Below are 21,455 nucleotides of genomic sequence, written 5' to 3'. Positions count from 1 at the left end.
AAAAAAATTAAAATAAAACGAAAATAAATAATATCAAAATTTGGCAAATCTATAAGGAATAATTATGAGGTAATGAGATGATGATTGAGCTTATTCATCATCATGAACAAAACCACCTTGTTTACATAAAGAGTAGAATAATGAATCCTTCTTCTTTAATAAGTTTTCTGGAGTATCGAATTCAGCAACTTCACCCTTTTCTAACACAATGATTTTATCAGAATCTAAAATGGTGTTTAATCTATGAGCAATGGTAATAATGGTTTTATCTTTGAATTCAGTTCTAATGGTTTGTTGAAGAATTTGATCAGTTTCAACATCAACAGCAGCAGTGGCTTCATCTAACACTAAGATATTAGATGTGGTCATCTTTAATAAAACACGTCCTAAACACATTAATTGTCTTTGACCAATCGATAAATTACCACCACCTTCACTGACTTTAACATCTAATGGAGTTTCAATTTCAATTTCTTTATCTCTGTCATCATACATTTTATGAACATGATCTTTCAAATGAGATAATTCTAAGGCTTTCCAAATTTGTTCATCATTGTATGCATTGGTTGGATCTAAATTGGATCTAATAGTACCTTCAAATACTTGAGAATCTTGAGGAATAATTGATAATTTTTGTCTTAAATCAGCTAAACCAATATCACCAGTCTTAACGTTATCAATATCAATTTGACCTTGGAATGGTTCAATAATTCTGAATAATGATAATGTAATTGATGATTTACCTGCACCAGTTCTACCAACAATACCAATCTTTTCTTTAGCTTTAATATCTAAGTTAATATTCTTTAAAACTAAATCTAATTCTGGTCTATATTTGGTAGAATAATCTTTAAAGATAATTTCCCCATTCTGAGGCCAGTCCTTAGCAGGTCTATTATCTTCAATAATTTCAGGAGCTTCAGGAGTTAATCTTGAATATTCCATAATTCTTTCAACAGAAACAATATTAGTTTCAACTTCAACTGTCATTCTAACAATCCAATTTAAGGATTGAGTAATTTGTAAAGCATAAGAAACAGATAAACCAACTAAACCAGCAGTTAATTTTCCTGATTTTAAGGTTAAAATTGATAAACCGGCAGCACCCAAAATAATAATTGAACCTAAGAATTCTAATCTAACAGCTAACCATCTATTAGCATTAATAGCTGGATGATAAGCAGACATGTTTCTATCAACTCTGGTTTCATTTAAGAATCTAAATCTATCTTCTTGACCATAAGCTCTAATAATAGAAACACCAACTAATGATTCTTGGAAATTGGCAAAAATTGGAGATCTTGAAACTGAATCTAATCTTCTTAATTCTCTTGAAGTCTTTAAATAATATTGTTGATAATAAACATATAAGATACCTAATGGACCAATAATGAAAATGAATTGCCAGGTTGAAAAACAAATAACACCAATTGTAAGAATAACTTTAATGGAATTGTTGAAGAACATACTGAAAACTCTACCTAAGATTTCATCAACTTTGTAAACATCGTTTGAAAATCTATTTAAGATTCTACCGATTGGAGTAGTTTCGAAGAAAGACATTGGAGCTCTTAAAACACTAACCGCCATACCATTGTGTAATTTTTTAGAACCTTGAATAGTACAGAAAATCCATAAGAAACAATTTTGAACTAATGAAGATGCAGAAAAACCAACCCCTAATAAGAAATAAATACCTAAGTATTTAGTAATATCTGGATTATAACCGTATTTGGTATTAACTTCGGACCAATGCTTCAACCAAACGTTAGAACCAACATTAATACTGAATGATAAAAGAGCAGTGGCTAAGAAGATAATAACATTAACTGGATTACAAGCATCGGCATATTCTTTATAAACAGCCCATTTAACTTGACCTTGTTCAAGATGTTCCTTTCTAGCTTTTGTTTCTTCATCTTCGGGTTCTTCGTCTTCGACATTACGTTCTTCATCAGGAATCAAGGAAGCATCGGAAGCTCTTCTTAAACTTCCAACTTCATAATCAGAATCAGAATCTAAGTTAGCTAAATCAACATCATCTTTAAGTTCATCGGTTTCATCGGTTTCTTTCTTATCTTCACCAGCGATAGTAGATGATGAAGAACTAGAAGTATCTTTCTTTTTACCAAATTCTTCAATTAATTGACGAATCTTACTACTTTCTTGTTTAATAATATCATCATAAGTACCTTGTTCGACAATTCTACCATCGCTTACTAAATGTAAGTTATCAGCAATACTTAAAACCTTAATGGAATTAGTAGCTAAAACTCTACATTTAGTCTTTAATAAACCATTTGGACCTAAAACATGATCAGTTAAATGTTTACCAACATGTTCATCAACAGCACTTAATGGATCATCCAATAAATAGACATCAGCTCTAGCATAGACAGCTCTAGCTAATGATAATCTAGCCTTTTGACCACCAGATAAAGAAATACCCTTTTCACCAACTTCAGTTTTATCACCTTTTGGTAAAATCTTTAAATCAACGGTTAAAGCACAAGCTTTTAAAACATGTTGATAAAACTCAGCATCATATTTATGACCGAATAAGATATTATCTCTGACGGTACCATTCATAATCCAAGGAACTTGAGAAACATAAGCGATTTTACCGTGTAAAGTAACTTCACCATCTAATTTGTATAAATCACCTAAGATGGCTTGGACAATGGAAGATTTACCAGAACCCACTTTACCAACAATACAATCTAAATGACCCTTTTTAGCAGTTAAATTGATATTAGAAAGAGCAACTTTATAATTTTGTTCACCTTTAGCCTTTGACCATAAGAAAGTACCATTTTTGATTTGAACAGCAACTTCCCCAACTTTAGAGGCTCTTGGAGCTTTAATAACAGCGTCTCTTTGTAATTCTGAACTAGTTAAGAATTTAGTTAATCTTGTAATAGCAACTTGAGCTTCAACAATGTTAGTAATAACCATTGGAACAACAGCTAATGGGAAAGATAAAAGATTAAATAAAGATAAAGCTGGGAAGACTAAATCAGTAGATAAACTTTTATCCTTTTGAGTAATGACGAAAAGAGCAAAAGTTGAACAAGAAACTAAGAATGGAGCTAATGACCAAGTGAAATTTGAAAAAGCACTGAAAATACCCATTTTCTTTAAATTAGCTAATTCCTTTTCATTTCTAACATGGTTCAATCTTTCTAAATATGGATGTTCCCAACCATATAATTTCAAAGATTTAATATTGTTTAAAATTTCACTAATTAATCTTGATCTTTCATCTTTATTTTTCATTTGTGTCTTTTGTAATTTCTTTTGATAACGAGCAATAACGGCATTTAAAGGAATCATAATAATCATAATGAAAACACCAGCCCACATGGAATTACCAATTAATCCATGTAAAGAATATAAACACAAAAAGATTTGGAATGGACCTGACCAAATAACTTGTAAGTTTTGAACTAAATCTTGTAATCTTTGAACATCAACAGACATTAAATTAACAATATCACCCGTAGTTGATTCTTGTTTGGTTTCATTTGATAAGACTAATGCTTTATTATAAATGACGGAAGTTAAGGAAGATTTAATTTTCATACCTAAATCGAAAGCTCTTTGGAAATATTGATGTAAACAAGCAGTTTGAACCACCGAAACAATGAACATAGAAATAGAAATTAAAAAACCTTTAGTTAATGGAATTGGATTACCCGTCTTGGCAGATTCAGAATAATCATTAACGAATTTAATTAATAATCTTAATAATTGAGGTTGAACAAAAGCTAAAGAATCTTGAAGACCTTTAAAAACACCACCTAAAAGGAAACTGGAACCAAAAGCTTTAGCAATAGCCAAGAATAATGAGTGTTTGGATTGAGTTTTCCAATATTCATTAAACTCATTAGTGGTAGCAGTGGCCTTTAATTCAGTTGGTAATACAGGTAAATCTTGTTCAGTTAAATATTGTTGATGACCTTTTTTCATTAATCCACCCATCCAATCAAAAGTAATTCTTGAAAAGATATTAGCATGATCATAAGGAGAAACTTTAACTAAACTGGCATAAATTGGAACTGGTGGTAATAAAATTTCAATTAATAAAATGAATAAAGCATTTACAGTTGATAAAATAATAAAAGTACCGAATTCAGATTTAAGATCATCTCTTAATTCGAGATTAACAATTCTACCAGCATTTAAAATGACTTGGAATAACCAATAGAATAATAAAACACCATTTGGAATGGTTGATTTATATTGTTCAAGATAATGAATTCCAAACGCGATAAAAGTAGCAAAAGCATTAGCAGCTAAAGCAGATTTTATTATACCAGTAGCATTAAATTGAGTGAAAATAATGATTTGAAATATTAATTGAATAGTAACTAATAATAATTTAGTATAGAAGGACCAAGTCTTTCTATTACTAATGGTAATTTTTTTATTTCTTAATTGAACAATTTGATAAGTTCCAACCAATATCATTAATACGGCTGATAAACCAAATAGTATACCTTGTAAGAAACAAGGTGTTAAATCATTATAAGTTGATGAAAGAGGTCCCCAACCATCAACAGCTGAATCACAACCTAACCAAGATTGAGGAACAACTTCAGTATGATTTTTCTTTAACAAAGTTGATATGCCATCATTTTCCGAAGTATAATTTTTCGATAAATACAACACAGGAAGATTACTGAGTAAACTCCAACTATTGGGGAGATGACCTGAACCTAGAGAAATTGCCTCTATTTGTTCCATTTCAGTTTTGTTAAATTGATAAATAACAATTACCTTAAAAAGAAAAGAATAACCAAATAACAAATAATGAAATTAACAAAGTTTTAAATGGAAAATTTTTGTAGATAGACCGTTGCCATACATTGAAACACGATTAAAAAAAAATCTAAACCTCCAAATTTAAATTATCTGTCTGCCTAAATGAAAAGAAAAAAAATGGTTACTGTACAGTCTGATTACAAATAGATAACCGTTTTTTGCTTTATTGGGAAGTTAAGCCGAACGCTTTGGGGGTATCTATCCGTATGGAATTAAGTATTGCGGTACGGTTGCTTCAGTGACACAATCTCACCTTTGCCATTGACATGAACGGAGGTGACACTTTAAGTAAATAAATGGTACTTACTTGATTAAGTAACATTTGGAGTAGTTGATGTAGGAAGATGCTTTATGGGTGATTTAGAGGAATTATTCTTTAGAGTAATGATGGATGAACATTCATATTTGGCCATTTAATGGCATCAATGGATTGATTAGTTAAATCTAAACTGTCTTATAAGTCAAGGTGTTAGTATCAAGTCTTAATAATGAGTATGAGAGACAAAATTGACCAAATTAAAGCTAATTCAAAACTTTTAATTATTTTGTAATTTGTCATTAAAATTGTAATAAATCTACTAGTTAGTCACCAAATAGACACAGAATATTAAAAATTATTAAATAAAGGCAATCAATCAATCGATTATCATACCCAAGTCACACATGCACAGATAAATCATGTAAATGGTAGTAGAATGTATATACAACTGTTTTCAGCGGAGAGAGTTTCAGCTTAGCGAATGTGCTGCCAAAATTCCTTGTTTCTGTGGCAGACAACATAATTCCAGTCAAATCAATCTCAAATGTTAGTACAAACACATTCATAAAGAATAATAATAACTATACGGTATCTACTCAATGTATTGATCCATCATATTGATGGATTAACTAATGTCGCCTTAGAAAGAGCTGTTGGTAGAAGCCTTTGCTGCCAAACTTCATTAAACAGCTTTGGTACAAAAATTTAAAGTGCGACTGAAAAAGGACGTGTCAAAATACCAAAAATTGTCACCACCATAGAACAGAGACAGAGAAAAATTTTGTTGACTTCAAATATCTATACTACCAATTAAAACAAGGAGGTTGCAATCAAGCTAAGTAATTAATAAACAGATAACAATGGTATGTATCTTATATTTACAAACTAGATTGATTCTTTTTCATAGACGTTTTGATTTAGAATCAATCCATCAAAGTTGAACCACTTTTTTTGGAAATCAGAATACTAACTTTCTAATCTTTCTAGTTGCCGTTATATTTATTAACCTCAGCTAAATCAAAAGAAATCTTAATAGAATTAAAGAATGGTGAAAGTTTAAATGGTGAATTGGTCAATTGTGATTCATGGATGAACTTAACTTTAAAAAATGTCATACAAACCAGTCCAAATGGGGAAGAATTTGTAAAGATTCCTGAAATTTATATTAGAGGTAATCATATCAAATATTTAAGATTACCTGAAGAAGTCATGGATTATGCCAAAGAACAAAACATGATAAACATGGAACAAAGGAATAGAAATCAAAAGAGAAGAGGTGGAAATGATCAAAGAAATTATAATAATAATAATAATTATTCTGGAAGACAAGGTGGTAGTGGTAGAGAAAGAGGAGGTAATGGTGGCCATTACAGAAATGATCAAAATAGAAATGGAGGTGGTAACCGTCGTTACAACAACAACAACAACAACAACAACAATAACCAAAATAACAATAATAATGATAATTCTAACAACAATCAATAAATCCCTTATTAATCCTTTCAGTTCGAAATTGCACATTTTCCCCTTATTATTATTTATTATTCAAACCAGGATAATACTTCTTTTAACGTTATAAAGGTTTAATGAATCTGTATCATAATTTATAATATATGTATATATTCCCCATATATATTTATATTTGCATCTTTTAGTTTCTTTTATTTTTTTTCTTTTTCATGATTTTTTTTTATTTGAAGTAGTATAGCTTTACAGGTGGGATTTAGGATCATGATAATGAAACTTAGTATGTCATTGTACTTTACCTTATCGATTCATAACTTAAAATGCACGATATTTATTACTTTAAATTTGTTGGTCTTTTTTTTATGTAGAGGGAAACTTTCAATCTTTTTTTCAATCTTTCAGTGTCCCAACCAAAACGTAACCACAAAAATAAATTGCAAAAAACGGTTTAGTATTATGATTTCTTTACTAAATATCTTAATGTTTTGAGATTAAATTCAAGTTTTGATTATATACTAATAGCTAAAGGTTGATAATTTTGCTTTGTCTTATACTTAATATCATTGCTTTATTTCAATAATCATTAGTTTTCTTTACCGCTATGACATATAATCGCTACCAAAAGCACTTTACTTCCCAAGGTGATAATCAACCACCAGTACCACAATTACCACCACAACAATCACAACCAGAACAACAACAATCATTACCTATCAGACAACAAGGTTCAAGTATTCTCAATGATATTAATCAACCACCAACTCCTCGTTTACAACCTCTTCCACTTCCACTGCCACCTTCTCAACAGTATATTCAACCTCGAAACTTAACTACTTCTGTTCCACCTTTACATTTAAACAGTGAAAGATCACCCTTCAGTTTATCACAACCATCAGTTCGTTTTCAAGAAGTTACAGAATTAGCTACATTAGTTGAAGAAATGGAATTACCCCCTCCTTCTCCACGGATATCTGATACTTTTACAGGTTTATATCAAGCGGCATATTCAATATTTCACAATGATAGAGTAGTACAAGATATTGAAATAACCCATGACCCTGATAGATATGGTCATCTATTATCAGCCCAAGAATCCGTTGCTTCTAATACTTCCAATAATAATGCCCAACTGAGTCCTAGAAGAGTAAGACCAATCTCTGTAAGATCAAATTTAAGTTTAAGTTTAGATGTCGGATATAGTCCAACACCAGGTCCTAAAATGATTCAATTTGGGAAATTTAGAAATCAATATGATACTAGAACTCTTAGATGTCCCATTGGTCATACATCTGAAACAGCTTATACTCCATGTCAGTATTGTCGATATCTTCCTTATGTTTCATCATCCTTAAGTTCAAAAGTTATTAATAGAGGTGATAAAAATAAAGCACCAATTCCAACTACTGCTTCAAGTATGAAAAGTTCAAGTTCTAAAAATGATGATGATAATGGTAATAAGACTCCAAGTTTATTTCCAAGTCCCACTCCTAGTGCCAGTCGTGATCGTGACACTATTTATTCCTTTGATAATGAAGATGATTATGAGGATGATGAATATTATAATGATATGGGAAATGGTTGGTATAATAAACCGTATGTTGATAACAATGATATTTTACCAATTACATCGAATACAGTATTAGAAACAAGGTCAATTCGAAATGAACTCAATAATAAACTTACTAGCACTACCACTACTAATAATAGTTTAAGTTCGAAAGAAATTGAAATTGCATTAGAGAGTCTTTTAAAGGATATTTTAAATCAAATTCATGAAGTTGAAGCTATAAAGGATGATTCAAGTCCCATGAATCTTCCATTAATTGAATTAAGAAATCATGAACTTGCAAGAGAAAGTTCGAAACGTAAGACTATTAAAACGTTGAATGGATTTTATCAATATTATTATCAATATTATAATAATCATTATCATAAGAAAGATATTGATTCAACTAATACTGTTATTACCACTACTAATAATAATGAAAATGAATCAAATGAATTAAATTCATCTTTTTCAGAACCTTCAGCAAGTACGTTAAAGATTGATTTACCTAAATCGAATCCATTAACTAAATTAAGTTTTAAATTAAGATCATTTTCATTATAAATTTATTATTGTATTAAATATCCGATATATAGTTTTATAAAAAAGAAAAAAAAAATTATTATTACTTTGTTTCATTTCTAATAAATACGATGTTTAAACTTTAATATTCCAACTCTTTAAATCATCTCTAAATTTGATTTCATTAATTAACCCATTAATTTCTCTAAACCCTTCATCATCACCATCATCATCACCATTCTCATCCGTAGTTGAACCACTCTTACCATCTTTCAAAGGCATCAAATCGGGATTATAACCTAATGGATTTTTCGGATTATCGAATATATCATTAATACATTTTTCAGGACTATAACTTAATAAATGATATAATTCAGGATCCCACGTATTCTCCAAGATTTTAGAATATAATCCATTGATTAATGGATCCATTATCACACTTGATTTCTGTTGAAGAGAATCATTCTTACCTGATGTAGTAGTTGAATTACTTGTATTATTCAGAGGATGGGATTTTTTAGAATGACTATTATTCCGTTTTAATTTCCCTAAGAAGGCATGTGAGTTGGATGATGAGGATGTAGCGGTTGTGTTTGATATTCCTGATGTTGATGGTGGTGGAGATGAATCTTCTTCCGATGCGGATGATAAATTACTATGTGATGAATTATTATGATTATCAGAGAAAACATTGTTTATACCTCCAAATACATTTTTCCGTTCAAATTGAGGGACATTGAAACCAGAATTTGAAGTATGAGTTCCATTATTTCCATCACTATTGGTAAGGTTTGAAGTAGAAGATTTACCAAGTGATGAATCAGTATTACCTCTTGATACTGAATTGGTTGGTGCTGTTGAAAGAGTTGAATGAGATTGATTATCATTGATTTGTAATTGAGTATGGAAATCATAATTTGATGGTAATTCAGATAAAGATATACTTAAACTTAAGATTGAATTTACTTTTGATTCTTTTAAAAGATATTTTGAAGTGATTTGTTCATTGAAATTCAAATATTCAGATAAATTAACATCAACTCTACCTAAATCAATCACGGTTTCATTATCATCATGAGATGATTTTGAAGAATCTTCATTACCATTGGTGGGATTATTTTTAGATTGATTATTGTCACTTACTTTACGACGATGAGTTGATTTTTCAGTAACATAATATACTCTTAACAGTAAATATTTATTACCAATTAAATTTTCATTCTTCTTTAAGGGGAATTTCAAATTACAAGTTAAATTATAATTAAAAGTACATTTAAAATTATGAATTCTCTTTCTTGAAGTGGTAGTTGAAATATGATTTGATGAACTACTGGTATTATTATTATTTCCAATGCCATTATTACTTCCTGATTTTAATTTAGCTAAATTCAATGATAACGATGTTGAAGTTGAATCATTTGGTTGCATATGAGTTGATGATTTTGAATCTTTGGATGATACATTAGAGTTATGATGATGATGGTGATGAGGAGTTAATTTATCCAGAAGTTTATGATTTTTACCATCTCTGATGGATAATTGGATGAAACAAGATCCATTGACTTGAGGTATATTGGATAATTCATTTATGGTAAGATCAAAGGAGAACTTTGGTCTATTTGATGAAAACATGATTGATGGCTAAGCCGGGTTGTAGCCGTACGGGAGAATAAAAGATAACAATAATTGACAATGATAATTGATAATGACAATGGTATGTAATAAGTAGATGTTGTTGATGCTAGACGATGAAGATATCACCCTGTATGGTTAAATGATGCTGATATAGATCTATTATAATGTTGTTATGATAAAGATGGTAGTAAAGTAACAAAAATGATTAAGGTAATTTCAGTTTTAATTACATGCTGATTTTTTTGTGGAAGAGTGCGGTTCATTCTGGGCACAACACAAAGTTTGATGATACTATATGGTATAAGGGTAATGACATTTAAAACTATATTTCAAGAGATTTATATTTAGATTTAGTAGTTTATAGATATGATAAGATGATATTATATGTATAGTTAGAGTTGTCATATGATTAGTTGGTTAATATTAGTATTAGTATTACTGATACTATCTATATATGTCATCATCATTTGCAGTCAAACTAACTCACTAGTAAGGGGAGGAGGGGCAGAGGTAGAGGCAGGGGGAAGGGAAGAGACAACCTTTTTTTACTAATATGAAATAGTCATATGTCAAACAATGTAATTAACAATATAATACCTATTCAGCCTAATTTATTGTTTGTTCCTTTCAGGATTACCAGCATTTAAATAAGTATGAGGCGTCGTCATGAATTTTTTTAAAGAGGTATACGTTGAATGAGCCGGTTTCTATTAAACGAACAAATTTAAATTCCTTGACATAGATAATCCAAGATATATAATTAGTTACCAATCTCTCAACTCAACCCTCATCGTCACCTCCCTTTTCTTCTTCTTCTTCTTCTTCGCTATCAATTATTTCCCATAGTAAAGCTGGAGTCCCTGTTAAATTTCTTAAAACGGTAATTTTTTTCATCTTCACACGCAATTTTCTAAAAGAGACCACAGAAACGAAAAAGAACAATTAGTTTTTTTTATTTTTACACGAAGGAAAGACAAGTAAGACAAAGTATCAACAAATAAGTTAATTTTTACATCTATATTTACAAGAGAGGTCTTATTTTCATAGTTTACATCGTTACCTATCTAAGGATATCTCTCATTATCATCATCAGAATCATACTTTTTATAAGGATAGAATAGGGGAAATGTTGGGTGATACTGCTATTCAACCTCCCATGTTAGACGACCCCCCCACTCAGTTTTTACAACCACCATTTCAACAACTTACATTATCATCTCCATCACCAAAGGAACAACTCACACAACCTCAACCCCATCATGAATCATCTAATTCACACTCACCACGTCTTCAGAAACAGAGACAACAACATCATCTTCAACAACAACAACAACAACAACAGCCACCACAAGAACACTTTCAATATCAAAAACAAAGATCTCAACCTAAACTTAATCTGCAACAACAATATATCCTTCAACAAACTCAACAACAAAAACAACAGCAACAACAGAAACAATTGAAACTTAAGGAATATGAAATCATATGTGCTTTCTTAACTCAAGTGTTGAATCTTGATGATCCTAAAGCTATATTAGGAACTATCACCACCAGATCCACCACTACTCATTTACTTCCAAATATTCAATTTCCAAATGATACTTGGTTAATTGAAGATATAGTTATCAAAGATAGTAAGATCAAAACTACTTTATTACAAGAAATCAATAGTATGTTTGAACAACAATTAATTAAAACCAATTCTCAACATAGTCATCATAATAGTAATGTTAATATCGATACGCAAATTAATTATTATGAAAAATTATTAATTGCTTATAAAGTTTATAATGTTCCAGGAAAGAGTAATGATAATTATGTTCCACCCATGTTAAGTCTTAATGAATCTGATGAAAATTATGAAGATCAAGAATCATTTCCTTCACCAAATTTAGATGATTCAGATGTTCTGAGTAGAAAATCAGGTAAAAAGAGATTCTCCATGTTTACAAGTCATAATAATAATAATAATAATAATAATAATAAAACCAATGAAAATGATAATGCTACTATAATTTCATCCACCACTGCCGATGTAAATTCATCCTTATCATCAAATACTACTCTTAAACATAATTCAAATGGAGAAATCTTAAATTCAATCTTATCAAAATCAAAAATTTATAATAAATTAAAAAAACGTGATTCTTCATCATCATCTAATAATTCCATACTTTCATCCTCCACAAATGGAAATGGTAATATCGGAGCTCCAACCACTCCAACCCTTCCTAATGGTCCTATAATCTCCACTCCTAATAATTCAAACTATACTCATTCTAATAATAGAAATAGTGTGAGTAGTACCATGACTGCATCCACCATGAGTTCTACACCAAGATCATCTACCATTAGCAATCGTCGTAGAATCAGTTCCACTTCCGATTTAAATGAAGCAAGATCATATCCAAATCCTCCTAGTATCAATACTAATAATAATAACAATGGTCAAGCAAACTCACCATATTCTAATGTTCCATTAACTTTCCAACAAAGAATTGATAATAAAAAGGAAAAATATGAATATTATGTTCATTTAATTCGATTATATACCATCAGTCAAAGATTAATGAAACAACTTCAACAAGGTACAAATGAAATTGATCAACTTAAATGGACGAAATATTTGGATTTCATTAAGAATAAATTATTCAAATTCATCATTATTGATGTATTGAAATTAGTATTGGATTATGGGTATATGAATAGTAAAGGTTTAATCAAGAGGCTGCAATAAACTTTCCTGATTATTTTAATCATGTGTTACAATATGTATTTAATAAGTTTATGTTCTATGTTTTATTTATTTTTTGTTCTTTAATTTGTGTTTATTTATTACTGTGGTGTATTTCTATTCTTTTTTATTTTATTCTATTCTACGGGGTTCACTTTGCTATAATTCTTTCTATTGATTAGATTGCATTAATGATATTAATATAATATATATATATATGTATAATTATTTACAACTACTTAACATTTGACTTATAACTCCTAATAATTGATCATTTTCACATGCAGCAGCTACTCTTTCCTTATCATTTAATTGTTTATTAACTTGATTTTCAGATTGATGAGTTCCTTCTTTAATCAAAATCTTTATTCTATATCGAGATGGTAAACATCTTTCTAATCTTACTCTTATTCCTAATCCAATTAAAGTTGCCAACGAACAATGAGTAATGGTGGGAGTTATTTTAATTAAGATTTCAGATATCTCTTGCTTGGAACTAGCATTATTAATACTTATATCAGGTAAATTCACCACGGCTAATTGAGCTAAAGTTAAAGGATGTTCAGGATCAGAAATACTTGATATCAAATCAAATATCTCTTGTTCATCTATATTTTCATTATCATCATCTTCAACCTCATCATCATCGTCATACTCAAGTAATTCTTCATCAGTACTACTTTCCATATCAACATCTGATACCAACTCTGGAACCACACTGGAAACAACTCCATTAGAAGCTTTGTTCTTCAAACTTAATAACGATAATGATGTTATCTTATCCACTAATTCATGTTGTTTATCACTATATTTGAACCCCACCTGTTGTCCCAGTTGTTGACTTAATCTTGTAGGTAGACTCGATACATCCACTATAGTTGGATTAGCATTTATAGGATCAGACATGTCGTTCTTGTGTTATGATATGATATAGTTGATTTGCTTCCTCTAATCTTTATCAATTCTTATTAATTAAAAATGGAAAATTTCTTTTTGGAAATCAAAACATCCATGCCACAAAATAAAGCTCCACACCGCTATTTATTATGATTTGTGGTTTTATTTACAACCAAACCTGAATCTAAAAGTCTAACTTTAAGCAGTTCGTCAAAACAAGATTGGTATATCATAGCCTCAACAGGTTGGAATTGAAAAGGGAAAGGAGCGATTTGTCAAATGGAGAACTACAATCCCGTGTTCTTGCAACAATTGGCTCCCTATATCCAAGTTAAACTTCATGATGCTGATGTTGAATCATGTCAAACATTATGGACTCATTTCCAACAACATAATTTACATCATAAAGTATGGGATAATGCTGTGATACGAAATCGATTTCAAAATCCTAAATTCATCATTCAATCTAAAGATATTAGTACAGGAATCCCTCAACGGGAGATATCTCAAACTGAAAAACATTCAATCATATCCCCTTTCAATAATGAATCTGAGTTGTTTCCTAATGGGATCATCAATGATAAATGGTTTAATAAGTATATTAATGATTTCCCATTTGCGGTTGTGTTCACATTTGAATTGACTAAAGAGACTGATGTGGTAGAATTAACTCGTAAGATTAATGAATTGAAACAAGGCTGTATCAAACAACAGATCAAAATCATTTGCATAATTATATCCACCAAGAGTGAAACAGAAGAAGGTGGTGATGGTAATAATAATGGTGATGAGGATATTATAAATCAGTTGAGAGTAAATACCGGATTACCAAGATTAGTTGGACTTTTATATCTCAATGGATCCAATAAATCAACTTTAAATCGAGATTGTGAAATCTTAGTTCAATCATTATTATCTAATTTAAAACCTACAGCTCTTGAGTTTTATAATAATATCGAATATAAGATTAAACAAAGAGTTAAGAAATATTATTCCGTCCCATCAACTTCCCATTTATCTATGAAAATTCAATTATCTCCTCGATCTTTACAAGCCAGAAATCTAATTAAACAATCAATCATAAATCAATTTATAAATTATCATGATTTAGATGTAAGTATCAAATTCATGGAACAAGCGTATCAGATGTTAATTGATATTTTAAAAGATATGCAAGTGAGTCTTCGCGATGATATTGATATTTCAGAATATGATCTTAAATTATATAATCAAGTTCGAACTTTGATTGATATATTAGCATTTCAAATCGTTCGTGGATTATTTTCAACCGAAGAACCTATTCAAGCGTTAAGAAGACATAAATCTCATATATCTAAAGTGAAAGCAATTATCGATCCTGAATCTCGCTTGAAATGGGTCTCTATTCAGTATGAATGGTTAGGACAATTAATGAAATTAGTCCCTATATCAATACTAAATGGATTAAATACGGACGCGATAAAGAAATTAACCAGAAACCCATCTAATAAAGTCAGTTTATTTGGATACTTTGGAGGGATTAAATTTGATGATGATATAGATTATGAGGATGATATTATAACTAATTCAGGATTAATATTTTTAAAATCATTTAATTATCTTGATAATTTCATTTCTATCCCTAGTAAATTCAATTATTTATCAAGTTTTGATAATGAACATGATTTGAATGATCATAAAGTGAATTTATTAAATGAATCATCGAAATTAATCACCAAAGATTTGAATTCAAATTTCATCTCATCTCAAGAAGATTCATTTGAACTTTATTCATCGTTGATTAATTGGTTATTAGGTGAACAATACTTTAAATTAAAGAATTTTAGAAATGCTATCGAAAATTATTTAGCTTGTTTATCAACCACTACCAATTCTCATTATTGGCCTCAAATTTCAACCATTATTTTATTAAAATTATTACAATGTTATTCAATTCTTGAAAATAAAGAATTGGAATTAAGTACGATATTGAAATTACTGTTATATCCATCTTTTGCATCATCATCATTATCATCATATAAATTCAAATTTGATGGAGTGGAGGATAATTTTGATATTTCTGATGTGAGTAATTTATTCAATTTGAATGTATTTATCGGGAATGAAACTTTCCAACCTGAGACATTCGTGTATGATACAGCCTTAATTCAATTGATCGTTGATTATAAGATAAATTTGAATTTATTATTGAAGTTGATGCCAGAAAACACTAAGGTAGAGTTGATTGTTAATTCGATTCAATTTAAAATTGATAGATTAGATGGTGGCGGGAAGAAGAAAGCAAGAGGGTTAAAGAATATAACTATTGTTCATAATCCCGATGTGGACGATGCCGCCGAATCATTAAAGATATTCAAATTGGATGATAATGCAGATAAAGTTGAATCAAACTTATCTCAAATGATCGCTAAGTCAAATATATTTCAAATTTTTCAAATGATTTCAAGTTCAGGGTTTTATGAGATTGAATCAATTAAATTATCCTATAATATTAAATTAAGCCATGATGATAAAACTGTCACTCTTGATAAGATTGAGAATTTCATAATTTCAAATCCAAACCCTCTGAAGACTGAGATCCCACCTCATCATATCCTGTATTATTCAAAATCATCATCCACCAATCAACTCGAGAAGAAACTTATCAGATTCAATTCATCATCATTATCGCGTAATTCCATCAAGATCTCCCCTTTGAAACCAAATTTAACTGTTCATTTGCATTCACCAAGTTCATTAAATTGTATTATTTTAGGAGAGAAATTACTGGTGACGTTTAAATTAAATTTCGTTCAACCTCATAAGAAGATTGATTATAAGAGAATCCATTTATCTACTACCGTGTCGATCTTAAATAAATCAAATCAAAAATCAGATAAGTTTAATATTAGAACTAATTGGGATCAATTCAAAGATGATGAATCATTAGATTTGAAAGCATTGATGGAAAATGGGGAAGAGTTTCATAATTTAAATATCACGATTAATAATCCTCCTAATTCCGTCACTTCCAAAGCAGATGATGAAGGAGGATATACTATTTCCATCGATATTAAAGTTGTAATCTTAGAAGAAGAAGATGAAGAAGAAATTTCAGCAGAGGAAGATAATTCAATTCATGATAGTTTAATTTATGATATTGCCAAGTATAATTTACCTATGTTATTACAACCATTTCAATTCAAGTATATGATTGGACCTAGAATAAGATTGGATGAGATTGATTTACCATCCCCATTCTTACTTGATTCTCAACATCCATCATCGATGCCTATTGCTACTAGAGCTTGGTTAGGGAAAGTTTCCATAATTGATAATTTTAAAACATTCGAACAACATGATAAAGATGAAAGTCCTCAACAATTAGAGATTCTTGATGTTGATTATAAGATTAAATCGGTGAATCCTGATTTAATCGTTGATCTAATTAGTGATGTTAGTAAAAGTGATGATGAAAGTATTACTTATAAGCAATTATTTACGATCAAGAGTAAGAATGGATATTCTCATCGTGATGTTCAAACAAGAACTTCGATAGTGATTAAATGGAAACGACAAGATGAAGAGATAATTAATACTTTCAATAGTGATGAATGGCAGATTGTCCTTCCATTGTCTGATCCACGAGTATTATTAACCATTGACCAATTAAGTTCAGATTCATTTATACTTCGATATATTCTTGAGAATCCAACTCCGAGAATATTCACATTTACTACGCATTTAACCACTGTTGAAGAACAACCACAAGGATTACCTCCATTACCAACCCCGCCGTATCAATGGAGTTTTGATGATGATAGGAATTTAATCCCTATTAGACAAACGCCATTCCCTGTATTACCATTTACGCGTCATGTAATGGAATTTTATGGTAAATTAACATTTGAAGAACAAGAAGAAAGAGATCAATTAAAGAGGATTAAATTACCTTTATTCAAAGTGTTTGATGTACAATATAAGATGATGTTACCTACATTATCAGTTGACGATCATATTTTAGTCAGTAAGACTGGATTATATTGGAAGCAACAAAAAATCTAATCTAGACCTATATATACTATAAATAGATTTAATTGACACCTAATAATTCAACATCAAAGATTAAAGTAGCATTTGGTGGAATTAAACCTGGGAAACCTCTATCACCATAAGCTTCATTACCAGGTATAGTTAATTTTGATCTTTGACCTACTGATAATTTTGGAATAGCGTAATCCCAACCTTTAATAACTTGACCAACACCAATGGTACAAGTGAAAGGCTTACCTCTATCTCTGGAAGAATCGAATTTCTTACCGTTTTCTAAAGTACCAGTATAATGAATAGTGACGGTATCACCTGGTTTTGGGAAAGTTTTACCATCACCTTCAGAGATGGTTTCAATTTGAGTAGCAGACATGGTTCTTAATGAGGAGGAAAAGGATCTGTAATTGCGATTTGAAAGGGCAATTGGTTTGTAGTAGTTAATGGATTGATTGAATAAGATTCTAGACGATCTACTAACTAGCATTGACAATGATGATGAATCAGATTGAAATGGATGATGGTTGGTGGCCAATGGTTTGCCAAGGGGGATGGATGATTTTTGGTTGTTGAACCGCAAACGACAAAGATTTGAGCCGCATTTCCTATTTAGGAATGAAAATTATATGCAGGTAAGGGAACTCAGTAATACTATTACAACCGTTAAATTAAGAAGATGTTATCAAACAGAGTAATTGATATGGTTATCCAAGTAAGTTAGATCTATAGTTATATAAGGATATCTGAAAGGTTGAAGTGTGTCTAATATACGAGACATAAAAGTCCTAGATTGAATATATAGATATGACGTATGTCGCAAATTGATTGATGGAATTGAACAATTACTGAAATAGGAATAGTCTGACATTACCCATTACCCATCTTTAATACTAATAAGTATATAGAGTTACATTAAGATGAGATGAAGTTATACTATAGTTGTTTCATTCAATGTATAGTATGACTTTTTCCGAGGCTTCCACAGTTAACAGATAATGGTTCCACCAGTACGTACATTCATTGTTCTATGGTTGCTATTTATTGTACGACAATTATCATCCCATCACTGTAGTTACCCATCATTCAGTATCATCTTACTATTCATACCACCAGTAATATCCTTTGGAGACGGAATTGAATCATTTAACTCCATCTCTGTGGCCATACTAAATGAAAAATTGATCCTGTGCACACTAACAAAACAGAATTTGGAGTGAGACAAACTGTGAAGACAGACTGAGAGAGACAGGGCACAGTATTTCAGGGACAACCCTTTAAAATTTAGAATTAGCCATTAGTTACCAAGAAGTATCCTATCCTTGGTCAATCATTCCCTATCCAATTAACGTCATAGAAGGAACATCAACCAGTGTAAAGGATACATATCAACCCACCCACCAACCCACCAACTGGAGTATCACTATCACCAATCTTTCTTATCTCTTGGTATGGCAATCAAGAAAAAATGGGATCTGCTTGTGACGTCAAAATAGAGATTGACCGTTCTTATACGGGAGGAACTTTCACCAACTATGATATTATCAAAGGTACTGTCACTTTAAGTGTTACTAGTTCCATTTCATTAAATTATATTCAAGTTAAACTTGAAGGGGTATCGAAATCAGAATTAATCATTCCTGCTCAACAACGTCTACAACAATCAAGACATGATCGACATAATAGAAGACGAGATCGAGATAACAAAGATAAGATCCTCCAAGATATTCATAAGGTGTTATATGATACGTTGATTGTATTTCCTCCTGATAATGTTCGTCAAGTATCTCAAGCTAAAGAATTCACTTTAACCCCTGGAAATTATAGTTATCCATTTGAATTTAAATTACCTTTGAATAATTCTTGTGTTAAATTACAAGGGGTTACCAATAAAATCCTGTTTAATAAGAAAACATTTGATTTAGTCATTAATAATGGAAATTTCAATTCAAATATGATCAGAAATAAAGCTCAACAATTTATAAATAATGGATCTGTAAATGGGAATGGGAATGCTCATACTCAAAATTATCATATCACAAATCAATTACCTCCTTCATTAAGTGGAATTGGGGAATTTGCTAATATAAAATATTATGTTAAAGTAACTTGTAAACGATCATCATTTTTAAAGACTAATTTAAGATCATTTGATCCATTTATCTTTTTACCACTTGATTTAAATATAAATGAAATGTCATCATTAGCGGATTATGAAGAATATAAAGAAGTATTTGTAAGGAAAGAAATCATTTTTAAAGATAGAATACCTGAAATTGTTGGGATTAAAATCCCTCCTCAAGCATTGGAAAAGAAAACTTTACCAAAAGTTCCTTATGTTCCACCTCCACCTCAACCTAAAAAGGGATTCTTTCAAAAAATATTTGATAATCCTACACCTAATTCATCACAACAACAACAACCTCCACCTCCTATCCTAAAGAAACAAGGTCCTCATCAATATTATCAAGAAATTGAATCAAAAGATGTCGCATTTTCATTTGAAATTAGATTCAGACATCCGGCATTTTTGATCCCTACCAAGACTCCATCGTTTAAATTATATCTTGTATCGAAATCAAAACCAACGAGATATACTTTGAATGAATATGGTAAACCAGATGAATCAAATGGATTAGGGATTGTATATTTACAAAATTTGAAATTTGAATTAACTTCGATAACGATGATTACGGTATTTGAAGATGATGGAGGATTAGTGAATGAAATTCATTCTGGAAAACAAGAAGAAACAATTTCAATTTGTAATAATAATTTCAAGAATTTGAAATTTGATTTAATGCATTGTAAGAAATTAAAATCATCTACTTCAACTAGTTCTTCATCAGTTGCTAATGATTTATATGAATTTGAAATTCCGAAAAAGTATTTTGAAAATTGTACTTTACCTGATTATTTATCACCATCATTTAAGACTTGTAATATCACCAGACGATATAATCTTAAGATTAGTGGTGGATTTTCCAGTGAAAAGATTATTGATTTTAGAAATCAATCTGAAGTTAATAAGAAAGTTAAAACGGTTGATTTATTATGTACCAATATTAAAGTATTAAGTGGATTAAACATGACAAGTTCATTACATTCTAATGCATCAAAATCATCATTACCTCGTAATCCAAGTATATCAACTACAAATGGAATGTCCACCACTCCACCCCAACAACCTCCAAGACCGCCAGAAAAGAGAGGTAGTTATGCTTCATCGATAGATAATCATCGTACATCTTCATTCACCCAATCCCAATCATCTCCAGCATATACCTCCCCTCCTCAACCTCCACATCCACCCATTCATCGACCTTCATTTGATAATTCCGTCAATTCAAGTGAATTAGAGAACAGTACCAGTCCAGCTGAATTACCCACCTATGCTGATGTCATGATTGAATCGTCATACCAAGATAATTCAGAACATATACGAGCTCGAAGAAGATATCAACAACATGAACAATATTATAATAATCTTACATAAATAGTTTTATATAGTATATTAAATATATATATATAATTATGCGCTACCATTT

General features: G+C 30.3%; 9 protein-coding genes across 9 annotated transcripts; 5 read left to right on the top strand and 4 right to left on the bottom strand. All coding sequences in view use genetic code 12, as the record gives it.

Annotated features, from left to right (window-relative positions):
• Positions 1–90: 90 nt before the first annotated feature.
• Positions 91–4,746, bottom strand: YCF1 (ATP-binding cassette glutathione S-conjugate transporter; the record flags this gene model as incomplete). The annotated part of the gene is made up of 1 exon (XM_064906326.1): positions 91–4,746. One exon carries the CDS (start codon positions 4,744–4,746, stop codon positions 91–93), a length of 4,656 nt encoding a protein of 1,551 aa, XP_064761000.1.
• Positions 4,747–5,883: 1,137 nt separating this feature from the next.
• DFJ63DRAFT_297878 (U6 snRNA complex subunit) lies at positions 5,884–6,517 on the top strand (the record flags this gene model as incomplete). The annotated part of the gene is made up of 2 exons (XM_064905435.1): positions 5,884–5,946; positions 6,071–6,517. Coding segments are annotated over exons 1-2 (450 nt in total), but the record flags the coding sequence as incomplete, so codon positions are not given.
• A 342-nt stretch (positions 6,518–6,859) lies between these two features.
• On the top strand, positions 6,860–8,706 carry DFJ63DRAFT_191181 (uncharacterized protein). The gene has a single exon (XM_064903884.1). The coding sequence runs from the start codon at positions 7,152–7,154 to the stop codon at positions 8,658–8,660; it is 1,509 nt and encodes a 502-aa protein (XP_064760998.1). The 5' UTR covers positions 6,860–7,151; the 3' UTR covers positions 8,661–8,706.
• Positions 8,707–8,753: 47 nt separating this feature from the next.
• On the bottom strand, positions 8,754–10,250 carry DFJ63DRAFT_336422 (uncharacterized protein; the record flags this gene model as incomplete). The annotated part of the gene is made up of 1 exon (XM_064908374.1): positions 8,754–10,250. One exon carries the CDS (start codon positions 10,248–10,250, stop codon positions 8,754–8,756), a length of 1,497 nt encoding a protein of 498 aa, XP_064760997.1.
• Positions 10,251–11,379: 1,129 nt separating this feature from the next.
• DFJ63DRAFT_314270 (uncharacterized protein) lies at positions 11,380–12,990 on the top strand (the record flags this gene model as incomplete). Its single annotated transcript, XM_064906325.1, has 1 exon — positions 11,380–12,990. One exon carries the CDS (start codon positions 11,380–11,382, stop codon positions 12,988–12,990), a length of 1,611 nt encoding a protein of 536 aa, XP_064760996.1.
• A 161-nt stretch (positions 12,991–13,151) lies between these two features.
• On the bottom strand, positions 13,152–14,028 carry DFJ63DRAFT_186258 (iron-sulfur cluster assembly protein). Its single transcript, XM_064903845.1, has one exon. It carries the CDS (start codon positions 13,891–13,893, stop codon positions 13,213–13,215), a length of 681 nt encoding a protein of 226 aa, XP_064760995.1. The 5' UTR covers positions 13,894–14,028; the 3' UTR covers positions 13,152–13,212.
• Positions 13,953–17,942, top strand: DFJ63DRAFT_191250 (uncharacterized protein). Its single transcript, XM_064903885.1, has one exon. It carries the CDS (start codon positions 14,164–14,166, stop codon positions 17,926–17,928), a length of 3,765 nt encoding a protein of 1,254 aa, XP_064760994.1. The 5' UTR covers positions 13,953–14,163; the 3' UTR covers positions 17,929–17,942.
• RBP1 (peptidylprolyl isomerase) lies at positions 17,943–18,886 on the bottom strand. Its single transcript, XM_064903846.1, has one exon. The coding sequence runs from the start codon at positions 18,395–18,397 to the stop codon at positions 17,957–17,959; it is 441 nt and encodes a 146-aa protein (XP_064760993.1). The 5' UTR covers positions 18,398–18,886; the 3' UTR covers positions 17,943–17,956.
• Positions 18,887–19,375: 489 nt separating this feature from the next.
• On the top strand, positions 19,376–21,451 carry DFJ63DRAFT_297869 (uncharacterized protein; the record flags this gene model as incomplete). Its single annotated transcript, XM_064905434.1, has 2 exons — positions 19,376–21,119; positions 21,186–21,451. The coding sequence occupies 2 exons, from the start codon at positions 19,376–19,378 to the stop codon at positions 21,401–21,403; spliced, it is 1,962 nt and encodes a 653-aa protein (XP_064760992.1). The 3' UTR covers positions 21,404–21,451.
• Between the last annotated feature and the right edge of the window lie 4 nt (positions 21,452–21,455).

This window comes from Scheffersomyces coipomensis (genome assembly GCF_036884675.1).
Source record: "Scheffersomyces coipomensis strain NRRL Y-17651 chromosome Unknown DFJ63scaffold_5, whole genome shotgun sequence".
In the NCBI taxonomy this organism is placed as follows: domain Eukaryota; kingdom Fungi; phylum Ascomycota; class Pichiomycetes; order Serinales; family Debaryomycetaceae; genus Scheffersomyces; species Scheffersomyces coipomensis.
Note: the sequence above shows the minus strand (reverse complement) of the source record. Positions and strands in the feature narration are given on the sequence as shown.